The sequence below is a fragment of the Boleophthalmus pectinirostris genome, unplaced genomic scaffold (genome assembly GCF_026225935.1).
Source record: "Boleophthalmus pectinirostris isolate CB_2022bp ecotype Guang Dong unplaced genomic scaffold, ASM2622593v1 HiC_scaffold_19, whole genome shotgun sequence".
Lineage (NCBI taxonomy): Eukaryota > Metazoa > Chordata > Actinopteri > Gobiiformes > Gobiidae > Boleophthalmus > Boleophthalmus pectinirostris.
The window spans coordinates 15,073,520-15,085,947 of NW_026571140.1; the positions used below are offsets into that span (position 1 = coordinate 15,073,520).

General features: G+C 38.5%; 1 protein-coding gene across 2 annotated transcripts in view; it reads right to left on the reverse strand.

Annotated features, from left to right (window-relative positions):
* adamts18 (ADAM metallopeptidase with thrombospondin type 1 motif, 18) overlaps window positions 1-12,428 on the reverse strand; it is a 98,351-nt gene that overhangs the window by 39,229 nt on the left and 46,694 nt on the right. For both annotated transcript variants that reach the window (XM_055154635.1, XM_020941647.2), the window contains exons 6-12: window positions 11,395-11,478; window positions 11,155-11,314; window positions 8,776-8,881; window positions 7,801-7,938; window positions 7,555-7,708; window positions 5,581-5,676; window positions 4,300-4,448 (exon numbers count right to left, since the gene is read on the reverse strand). In XM_055154635.1, the coding sequence (XP_055010610.1) occupies window positions 4,300-4,448; window positions 5,581-5,676; window positions 7,555-7,708; window positions 7,801-7,938; window positions 8,776-8,881; window positions 11,155-11,314; window positions 11,395-11,478 (887 nt within the window). The remainder of the gene's footprint in view (window positions 1-4,299; window positions 4,449-5,580; window positions 5,677-7,554; window positions 7,709-7,800; window positions 7,939-8,775; window positions 8,882-11,154; window positions 11,315-11,394; window positions 11,479-12,428) is intronic.

Consider the following 12,428-nt stretch of genomic DNA (forward strand, 5'->3'; position numbering starts at 1 on the left):
TTTAAATTTAGGTTCAAGGCTACATTTTATTCATTTTACTTTGCCTGCATTTAGGTCAAACTTACATAAGAAATGATATGTTTTAGCCATTCTGAATCATTTTTGCCTGAACTGGGGTGGTGATTGTCTCAAAGTAATCAATAATGATAGTGTTCAGACATCTGCTTGAGATTGGAAAAGAACATTAGCTGCTTTGTAAATGTATTCTGTATGTTATTGGAAATGGGTTCCATCACTGTCTGTGTTTATGTCTTACAATATGGCGTAAACTGTAAGTAGACACAGCCATCTTGTTCAACCATCATTTAAGAACATAAACATTGCAAACAATTCAAACCTATTAAAACCCCATTTGAGCTCATTTCCTTTCATGTTGAGATAATCATTACAAATAGAAACGTTTTGGATCAAAAGAGAGCATTGCGTAGATGAATAAATCCTGAATCATGAATTGTGTGACTGACTGTTACTTATAGATGTGGGTCTTGCATTTACTTGAGTAGCATTTTTAAGAAATTCTACTTTTCAGAGTACTTCAAGCTGCATACTTTTACTTGAGTAATATTTTTTATTGAAGTAACAGTATTCTTTCCATTTTGAGCAAATCTGCAAGTGACACTGAACACTGCTCCTTCAGATACTTTTTATGTTTTATTTTTGTATCTATCCTTTTAAAATACAAGATTTTTTTGTGTATTATGTAATGTTTTGTCTTTCGGATTACATTCACTTTAAATTATAAATCACATGTTAAAGGTTGTATGGAGGATTTTTAGTTTTTGTTTTTTTTTGTTTCAAGTTGTCAATGATAGCAATATAGAGATGCAGTAGCCTTGTAATTATGATGACCAAAAAAAAGAGAATAAAAATTCATCAACTCTGGACATGGTGGGGCCAGCTAAACATTTGCCAATAGATAACGACATTGCCTCGTTATCTGTTAGCTGACAGGCTGTCAATCAATCTCCCTACGTTTCTAGCGTAACTGACTTGCCTGCGCGCCGCCGGTACGTGGTTTACGTACGCCTGTCACGCAGTCCACAGACGCAAGACGCACAGACGCTGTTTACTCCACCAACGCAACAGTTCTTAGCGACTTTTTTTGACCTATATCTTCCTCGCAGTTCGCACAAAGTTTGTTGCAATGGCAGACAAGAATCCAGGAGCAGTTAGCCGCAAAAGAAAGTCAGTTTTTGAGGTCGCTGAAAGAAGAAGACAAGGGGAAAAGCAGCGAAGCCAAACTAAGGTGATTCTTGAAGATTCATTCCAGCGATGGCGCAACTGAAGCAGACGCAGGGTCTAAAGACTGACGCACTGGTCGCCAAATTACTCCTGGACAGGTAACTTCTGCTTATTATGAAAACGTACTTTATTTCCAAGAGCTAGTCAAACGTTTTTCAGGACACGAAAGCGATATCCTATGTCTGAAAACATAATTTTCAAGGCAAAGAAAGAGTCCGCTTGCTGCTGCGTGTTGTAGCTAGTTCATTCGCACTGAATCTCCGCGCACTCTTCTCTGCTCCCCTTTCCTGCTCCTGTCCCCGCTGCCCGTTCCGCTCTTCCCCCTGCTCCTCACTTCTACGGGCACGGAATCTCCGCGCACCGCTCCCCTCTCCTCTCTCCTCTCTCCCTGCTCCGCTCTTCTCCCTGCTCCTCACTTCTCGTCCGCGAACGAAATGTCCGCACACCCGCTCCCCCCGCTCCTCACTTCTCCGTCTTGCCTAACCAACACTGTAGTTAGTTGTTTACAAGTCATGTGCAGCTCACCGGCTGTAAACAGACCTGTTTCTGGCGTAAGGAGGAGGCGGGAGGAGGCGTTTCTACGTAGGAGCTGTAGGGGAGGGGGGGTGGTTTCACGCATGCGCAACATTTGAAAAAGGACAAACAGTCGCTGGATTTCTCGTTCCTTGGAAAATCCTCTATACAAACTTTAAGTCGACACTAACTTTCACTTGAGTAATGGTTTTCCCAAATAATTTTTACTCTTATTTAAGTAATTTCTTGGACCTCTACTTTGTACTTCTACTTGAGTAATATAATTTTGATGTAGTGTTACTCTTACAGTACAATTTTTTTTACTCTTGTTTGCTTGCTTTTTTTAAAAGATTTTTTTGTTTACTTATTTACATTTTTTTACTCATACATTTTTTTATTTTTTACCCTTAATGTTACTCTTACAGTACAGTTTACTCTCAATTAGCACACTCTACTACTACGTATTCTACCCACTTCTCCTCACTTGCATGTAAGGGCCTTTTTTTTACTTACAAAAAAATGCACTGTGGGATCTTGGTTCTGAAGAATTATGTAGAATTATGTTTGTTTGAGCGAGTCGTGATGGGGGAACGCTTTGTGACTGTCTTGGCAGCTTTTAGAATGGGATCATGCTATTAGGAGCTTTGGGGAGTGTGCAGCATGGGGAGGGATTGTCTATCGGTCTGTCTGGCCTGCCATTCTGAATGATGAGAGTTGCTTCAGAAGAGTGTGCGTGTGTGCATGTGTGTGTGTATTGTCTGCTCACGCACACTTGTGTTGACAGATACCTGGCAAGACTCGCTGTCAGGTGTTCTGAGAAGGGAAGGATTTTGGGACAAGAAGTGTGTTCTGGCCGCTCTGTTCGAGTCAGAGAATTTCGGTTGCAGGAGGAGCCGAATGACAGCGTGAATCATTTTGTCATCTGTCTGCTTTGTAAAGTACTTTATGTGATCGCATTAAGAGCAGCTGATGAATTGTTTTAATGATCATCAGGCTGAATAAGAGTCAGGTCTGTGGAGAGGTAAGACCGCACACAGTATGGACACGTGTTTTTCTGCATTTTCAGAGCAATAAAAACATAAAGAATGAGAAAACATACATTAATTTAAGACTGTTGTTAAAGGTGCATTGCCCAGCTTTTCGGGGAGGGTCCGTCACCTGCTTATCTCCATGGTGATGCCATTGCTTTGCCTAGAATTATCCATGGTATGACATTGAAGCATGTAGCATTTATTCTTTACAGGTATGTCTATAGCTCAAAAATACATAAATATATAATTCCTTTTATGAACAGTGTTGCCTCTCCACAGATCTGACCTGTAATGTAGCCTATACATAAATACGTTTAATCTCTACTATTATATATAATAGTCTATACAAAGCTATAACATTTCCATGGAGACAAGGAGATAACAGACTCTCCACCACAAAAGTTACGCAATGCACCTTTATGTTAAAAAGTTACGCAGTAGGGCTTTAAGGGGTCAAACTGAATTACTGATCTTTTTTCAACCAACGGTGTATCTTCATCAAAACATACTTGGAGTAATTGTCTGTTTCATTTGAGCACAATATAGTTAATATGCATATTTAGTCTATTTCTGTCACCTCTCATCAACTGGTATACTTCATTCAGGTGACAGCATCCTCTGTGTTTTTAAATTTCATTGAACAAATTGCATTCATTATACAGCTTATCTACTTCACTGCTTCAGTTTTTAGCTTGGTTAGAGTTGCTTCACTTGGCAATACACTACCAGAGTGAGTCCTGGCACACCCATAGGGCAATTTGTGCAATGCAATATCAAACTTGTTCAAAAGTCATTTTAAAAGCCATATCATGCTTTTGGGGGCATTTAGTATTAAACTGTTACACATGTACATCATTATTTAACAATTTGTTCATTGTAAACCACTAAATTGATCTAATCCACCTAGTAATAATGAAAAAGAGCAGAGGGTTGTGAAAAGTATCAAAAATCAGATACTAATCTATACTAAAGCTAGTATCGAAACTAGATACTAAAGCAAGTACCGAATCTGAAAAAAGCTGCTTGGATAAAACTCGACCTTTTCATATTGAGTTTTATCAGAATTAGTGTAAGACCTCATGGTATATTTAGCAAATGTTATTATTTTGTGTGAAAATTAAAATGTTGTCTAAAAAAGACCTTTGAAAATTATGATTTCGGTATCAAAATTTTGTTCTTTAGATAGTTCTTTACTATCAAAATCGATTATCGTGTCAACACTAATTGGACCATTGACTTCTGGTGGAGGGTCTGTGATTTCCTTGTTTCTACGGTTGTCACTACTCTACCTAACATTTATTTGATTACAGGTGGTTTTATAGCTCAAAAATACCTAGAAAAACAGGCATTCTGATTGTAAGCGGGGTTGCCTTTCTGCAGATCTGACCTATAACTTGGTCTCCATGAAGAGAGAAAGGATTAATACCATACTGTCAAACATTACAGACAAAGCATTAACATTTCCATGGAGACAAGCAGTTGACGTACCCTCCAAAAGAAATGTTGTGTTTACCTTGGACTGCTGCAGGAGCGCTCCCGATACATGACCCCTCCCCCACACGTCCTGGAGCACTCGGACCACTCGGACCAGGCGGACCACTGTCCATGGATCGCCTTCGGACCGTGCTCCCCGTACTTCACGCACTGTCCCCTTCGACACCACTGCACACAAAAGACCCGCTAATTAGAATTTGGATGAGGAAAAACAACACTATGATCAGTTATTGAGCTGTGATCCTGGCTCTGGTTCTTGCCTTGGCCTCGTTCCCAGTAATACACCTGGAAGCACAAACCCCATACAGACAGATACACTAAGCATCACTGATCCAAGACTATTCCAACACTCAACCACCTCCTTGTCTAAATACCATTATTCAATATGAGAGAGACGACTATTGTTCAGTGTCCAGCTGGAAGAGAAAACCCTACTGCAGGTACAAGCAAGTATCATCAAAGTACATTGAAAGGACGTAATTGACTTTGATCACTCTGATTAGGCACCATTTTTTCTTTCATTCTTTGTAATTCTTGTCTGCTCTTTGGCCTACTAAATATAAGAAGATTTATTCTGAAAAGAAGAGCTAATTAGAAGGATGGATAAAAAAAGCATTCGTATTGGTCAGATTTTTATATAGAGCCTTTCCACCTTCAAGGCACTCAAAATACTTTACATCAAGAAACCACTCACCCATTCACATTCACATATTCATACATCAGTGTACGCAGGCACTTGGAGGGTGAGGTGGGTTAAGTGTCTTGCCCAAGGATACAACAACCGCATTCATGGAAGCTGGAATAGCACCGCCAACGTGTGGCTCACTGGATCTGATCGCTCAACCTAGGATATTTATGTCGAGAGCGCGATTCAAAACACCAACCTTTGGATCAGCTGAGCTACTCCTGGCAGAACTATTGTCCACATATTATCAAGTCTGAGTCTTTATGCTAACCCTCAACTTCCAGATATTACATGAAAAAAGTGTTTTTTTTTACAGTTTCTGACAAAAAAAAAAAAAGTCTTTCAATATTAATTTTCTGAACAGAAGATGACAGAGGATTGGACTGAATACCTCTTAATTTTAAATGACAATTACAACGAAATGAGTGCATCTCTGAATCTCTGAATTTGCTTAGTTGCTTAGTTTGCTTAGTTTTAAATAGTGTCATTTGCTTTTCTAGGCCAAACTTTTTGAACATCTATTTACATTCCAAATCTAGGTGAAGCTAGATACCTTATGTGTTTATATCCTGAGTTTTGCTGTTGTGAATCGAACATTGAAGTAGAAACACAAACCATGTCGGGGCCGCAGGTGGTGCCCTCTGCTGCTGGCATGAACTTGGTTTCACAGCGCTGCCCAGTGCGGTGACACCACAGAGATTTGCAGATGTCCTGTCAAACAACAACACAAACTTTGTATTATTAACACACAACCACAAATAAAGTTAAAAAGAGCAGGTATTACACTTCTATGGGGTTATAATTTTTAATGGACCCATATTACGCTATTCTCTGATCTATGCTATAATGTTGTTTCCTCATCACAAACAAAACACAACTCCACAGATCAGAAAATAAGTAATCCTGGCCAAGACCACCATCACAAAGATATCCAGACACTTTGTCAAATCTGATCAATGCATTTCTTTAATAAAACCAAGTATAATTGTGTTTGTCACAAGGGCCAACTGTACAGAGATGGAGCTACAAAGAACGCACAGAGGGAGATCGCAGGTCCAGAGACAGGCTGCAGAAGCTGGCCACATGCCCGACTTCCTCTGGCAGTGAGAGAAAGGGGCTGCCTTCACATTATTCAGGTCTTTATGTATGTGACATATGTCTAACATGGGAAGGGGGTATACAGCCAATACTCTGCATATAGGATCTACATCACAAAACCAAGATGAGAAAGCGAACAGAACAGCCACAAACTCATGTTAATCAGCATGTAGGTTCATTTACCACCCACCGACCAGCACACAAGTCAGGCAAATGCAGATGTTGTATTTGATCTTGTGTTAGCTAAACATAGACAGGCCTGATTGGATTTTCCCACTGAGTTTGGTCTATAGGAAGAAAGGCAGTAGCTTTTTGAACAGCATTTACATCTGAATTCACAATAATGAAGCCCTCTGACATAAAGGCTTTTTTCCTTCAGGGCGAGACAAGGGGGAGTGCTCCGTTTGTCAGATCCCATTTTCAAAGCAAGTCAAGCGGGAGGGGGGATGTGAACTCCAAAGATCATGCTAATTAATAAAGTGCCAGTTAAGAGCCGCATCATTAGCGTTCTATAGCGGAATGTCCCTGTCTATATATAACCCAGCCATTCTGTCTCTAGACTTAGCTCCCCATGTTCTTTCAATGAGCCTGGCAAATAGGGCAGTCAATCAGTAGCCTGTGTGGTAAGGCTGGTGAGGCTCATGAGCAATAAATAATGGCTCACTGAAGTCAACAAAGCAGCAAAAATGCAATAAAAACCGTCAACCAAAACACTTAAAGAACACATATTATGCATTCTTTTGGCTTTAATGCTATTTTAAATATGTTTTTGGTCACCTTGGGAGCAGTATTTCACATTTTTTAGCTTAAAGTGCCTATGACAGGTCTGACCACTCATTTTACAAAAGCACCATTAGGATCAATATATTTCTTCCTATTCAGGCAAGTTTTAAGGCTTACAATGTTACCTACTCGTTAGAAATCATGACATCACGCTAGGGAATTCCATAACTGTTATATAGCAAAACTCAACTAATTAATAATTATCAGACAAATGTAAATATAAAGAAGAAAATACCTTTATTTTGTTGAAATAATGTTTTTTTAACTATCAAAATCAAAAAATTCTTAAGTATAAATTGTGCTTGAGCGTTTGAATGAAATTCTCTTCCTGTAATTTACAACTGTTCTTCAGAAACTATTTCTTGACTGACTATACTAACTATAATTTATATTTACAACAGGTATTATCCCACCAAATTAAATCAAAATTAGAGAACTGTGAAAATCTGTCATATGTGCTTTAAATTGATGTCTGATATGAACTACAGTGTTGGCTTACAAGCTTAAAACCTGCATAGGAGAAGATCAAATTTCTACCTGTGACGCAGCAATCCAGGCAAAATGTAAAGAAATATTTGTGAGTGCGCAGAGAAGATGACTTTAGATTAATGGATTGATGAAACAAGCAAATCAAACAAGGAACCAACATACAACTCAAGGTATTTGATCAGAGGACAACAGCAGTTTGGTTAACTTCATAAATCTTACCTTCACAAAGTCTAGACTGCAAAGTTTGGCTTTGACCCCGAACTGCCACTTGCATTGTATATCAGCATCATAAAGCTGTCCCGGGAGTTGCTCAGGGTACTTGTATTGGCCAATCTGCCTCGGCTCATCCACCAGACAGGAAGCCTGAGCTGTTCTGGTAAACACAGCAATCCATAGGCAAATTAGTCAGATGAAAACCAAAGCATAAAAAGAAGCTTGACTTGAGCAACTAGGATTGTTCTGTACCCAAGGAAACGGCTCAGGTACTGCCGACTGCAGGTCGACCACGAGAAGACCCCGTTGTTTCCAGCGAGTGTGGGGGACATGATGTTGCCTTCAGTCTTTCTGCATGGGTTTCCTTCTCCATCGTGGATCATCCCAAAACTAATACAGGCAATTATAGAGAAAAGATATTTTGCAACATTTTTATAATACCATGAACGTCACTACAAAATATAAATAAAAGTTCTGTGATAATAACAGAAAGATTTGTTACAAATGAGAGCAATACACAGAAGTTTAATTAAAAATATGCTAATGATTGTGTAAATTGAAAACTACATTTGAGAGTGAACAGGTGCACTATGTAACTTTTCTGATGGAGGGCCAACAACCTGCTTGTCTCCATGGATATGCTATAGTTTTGCCAAGAATGTTCCAAGCAGAAGACACCACCAGGCTAAGTAACAGGTCAGATCTGTGGAAACTCAGTAAGCATGATTTTAAATGTTTTTTTGAGGATTTAAAGGGCTATTTTCTGATCTACATTATAATGTTGTTTTCTCATTACAAACATACCTGGAGGGTTTTGTTTCATTCACACATGTTTAACACACAAACTTTTTAACTCCAAACACCTTCACTAGAATTATCTGGATGATTTTAGCCCTGGAATTGCCAGTCTCTGCTGAACTACAGGTAAAAGGAGCTGTTCATTTGAAAACTACCGCTTCATGACATCACAATGTGAACAGAGCATTTTGAGCTTTGGGAGATGTAAACAGATGCAAACATGTGTGAATGAAATAAAACACAACTCCAGTTATATTTTTGAGGAGATGACAACCTTATAACATATATGTATAAATGCAAGACATCATTTAAATGCTTTACTGAGGAACATTGAGACAAGCAGGTGGCAGACCCCTAATCAGAAAAGTTACATAGTCAACCTTTAAATGACTTACAATTTAAAACATATACTACACATTTGAAACTTACTTGTGTCCAGATTCATGCGCTATAGTAAAAGCCAAGCCCAGCCCAGTGTCCTCATTGATGGTGCAGCTCCTGTATTTACTGCACATACCACTGATGGGAGCAAAGCCTAAGGAAATACAAATTATTATCCTCAAAACAACCTCTAAAAACAAAGCGTTTGAAATTTCCAAAGCAATAAACTTAATATACAGAACTGGCCTCAAATGTCCATCCAAGACATCCAAACTGGCAGGCAGTATAGGGGATTTCACACCAGCTGGGAGCTGTTCTCACTTACTTTTGGCTCTTTATCCCATAGTACTTGACAGAATTTGATAAAAATTTAATGGGCTTCACATGACAAGACCCTTGACAGTATTAAGCATTAGTAAAAATTTTCCTCCCACATATGACAGCACGCCAATCAAACGCAAGTCAATCATGTTGTATTTCTTGTAGCGAAATTTGTCTAGCCAAAGTAGTTAAAGCAGCTCTTGAGATCAAAATGAGACCCCTTTGCGCTGTCTTCATCTAATTATAAAGCGTTTTTTAATCGTCCGACAATCAGGAAGTGTGCTGTTAGCATGCTAGTTGTTGTTAGCATTAAAGTAATGGCAAAACTTTCCTCTGACCTTTGTGAAAAGCACTCAAGTTCATCCTGATGAATAATTAGGATGCTCAGAAAGAATAAGGTCAGTGAGGAATAACTTTGGACTACTGCAAAGTATTTTAAATAAAATAGTTCAGAATTTCAGACTTTTAAAAGACAGTCAGACCTGGTACAGCACCTTAAACTTATAATTATTTCAAAATTGTCTCTTCAATCTTGGTGTCACGAAAAGGGAAATGCTACTTTTTCCAGGATCTACTTTTCATGTGTCAAAAATAGTAGTCCATGCCAACATGCCTCCACTGTCACCGTTGCACCTGTCTGCTTTCTCCACCATTACAATATTCATGTCAGGCAGGTGTCAGACAGAAAGGCATACCTGCTCTCTTATTCAGCACACTATCTCAATGGCTGTCTCCCCAGTGACAGGACCGCAGTACACAGAGTAGTTCACAAAAAGGTTGATACATTTCGTAGGTTATTACTGTGTTTCATGAACTCTCTAGGGTTAGGTTAGAAGTAGAAAGAGAACGGATACATTCACAGAAGAATTGTATAATTTCCATCTAAAATAATTTTGTATACATGTATTATGTGGACATGATTAAAAGGATGTCAGTGTTGAATATAATTATTGCTATTATTAAATGGTAATTGCACCTACTACCTACTGCTACTACTATAATAGTTTGACCATTATTGTCACACAGGGCAGTCGGCACAGATATAGGAGCAGTCAGTTCCACATTGGCTCTATCAAGCTTCTTTTTATTTCTATGGTCTTTCACTGACTTTAACAGGAAGAGATGGCTAAGCTCTACAAAATGTATTCAGTACTGGTATTTGGGCAGGTAATTCAAGTTTCCTTTAGAGTTTACATTTGTTTACATTAGCAACCATTGCATGAGACCTATTAGACATACATTAGAACCTATATGGCAACAGGTAGCAAAAACTGATGCTAGTACAGCTACTACTGCTAAACACTACTGAGTGTTGGTGGGGATAGTAGTGGTGACAAACGAGAGTGATTTTGATATTACTGTACAACAATGCAAACACTTGTAGCTAAAAAGTGGCATTGTAATGTTTGTCCATTGTTTTTTGTATAGTTATGTATGTGATTGTTTTGGATTGTTTGAAATACAGTTGGTTACAGTTAGTTTATTGCGGTTAGTTTATTTATTTAATGAGACAGGGACAGTGCACAATATACATTAACCTTAATAGGAGAGATGCATTGTACCAGGTTGTAGCACAAGTGCTAACTGACTGAACGTATTTAATTGACCTTATCTATCAGCTATTCTTCCTGGAGACCTATGTAGCATGTTCTGAGTTGTTGACAAAATTGTTTTTGCATTTTATCTACAAAGAAAACATATAATATAATAATAAAATATCTATCTTAAAAGTGCATTGTGGAACTTTTCTGGTGGAGGGTCAGTCAAATACCTGGAGATGTTATTATTTTGTTTTCAATGTTTCACAGTATGGTATTAAACCTTTCTATCTTCAATGAGACCAGTTACAGGTTAGATCTGCTCACAATCAGAATGTCTGTTTTTCTATGTATTTTTTGGTATTTTTGAGCTATAAAGTCATCTGTAATTTAATAAATGTAAGGTAGAGTTGTTTAATGTCATACTGTGGAGCATTACAGGCAGAGCACTGACATATCCATAGAAACAAGAAAGTGACAGACCACCACCCAAAAAGTTACACAGTACACCTTTAAATTTTATGTTAATCTATTAATAGAGTGGGGAGTTTTGTCCTTGTAATCTTACCCAGTGTGTCACAGGGCTCATTCTTCCAGGAGCATATGTCTAGTCCAGTGAGTAGAACCGCGTGGTCGTGTCTTTTTCCGCCCTTACCCATCAGCCCAGACTGCCACTGGCAGAAGCTGTTGAGTGACTGGTCTGCATGGTGATTTATGGTCAAACCCACCTGGAGCGTTGAAAAGAAGAGGATATTTTGTTCAGACTGGGCATAAAAAAGAGGTTAGTCAAAAACATTTGCATACTTACAGGATCTTGTTCCAGTAATAGCAAGCTGACCACCACAACATTGATATCAGTCCCAATGGTGCCATCTTTGAAAAGACTGGAAACCTGTAAAATATTCAGTCAACATGAGACAGTGTAACCCTTCATTTGTCCAGGAGCGGGTCAATGTAGAGACGGTTTCAGCTGATACGATGCTAGATTGAATACTGGCACTGATAATGAAAAAGTAGCTATATCGCTTATCAGTTCCTTGATATCAGTTTAGTTCACCTTTAATTTAATGTAATAAGGCATTGTTTTGCAATCAAGACATTTCAGCTCCCATCCAGAAGCCATTTTGATGGTACTGGTACACTGGGAAAAGTATCCTAACCTGAGCTGAAGTCCAGCCTTAGTCAACTCAGGTCAGAATAAATTCTCAGTGCTCCAAGACAGTTCCATCAAATGAATATGGCTTCTGGATGGTAGCCGAAACTTCTTGAGTGCAAAAACAATGCCCATATGACTCCAGTTGAAACCGTCTATACAAAGTCAATTAACATCTCAACTCGGTAAAACACATCCCACTAAATTGTTTTTATTTAAGAAAAACTTCAAGAAGTTCAAAAGTACTTCCTAAAATCATAAATTAGTGCAGTTTTCCAGCAGTAAACACACCTGCATTACATTGGGCCCAATTAAAAAGTTGCTTGTCAATGTTTACAGTGAAGTACATTAAACACGTATATACAATGTGTTTAGAATTTGACACAGTTTTTTCCTAAAAACAAAAACCCAGTGTGGTGGAGAGGAAGCATAATTCTTTTGCTGGTTACACCCTACAATGTGTTCATTATGTTGTGTTTCAAAGGTACGATATAAAACATTATATAGGTAAAGATAAAAGTTTGGTAAATTAGAAATTTGTGAGTTCATGCACTCAGTGTTCAAGCATTCAGCATGAACTCACAAAGTTGCATGCTAGAATAAAATTAATACAAGCTTTTGACGTTTTGAAGTTTAAGGTGCACTAATATGTAGCTTTTCGGTTGGGGGTTCATCATCTGCTTGTTTCT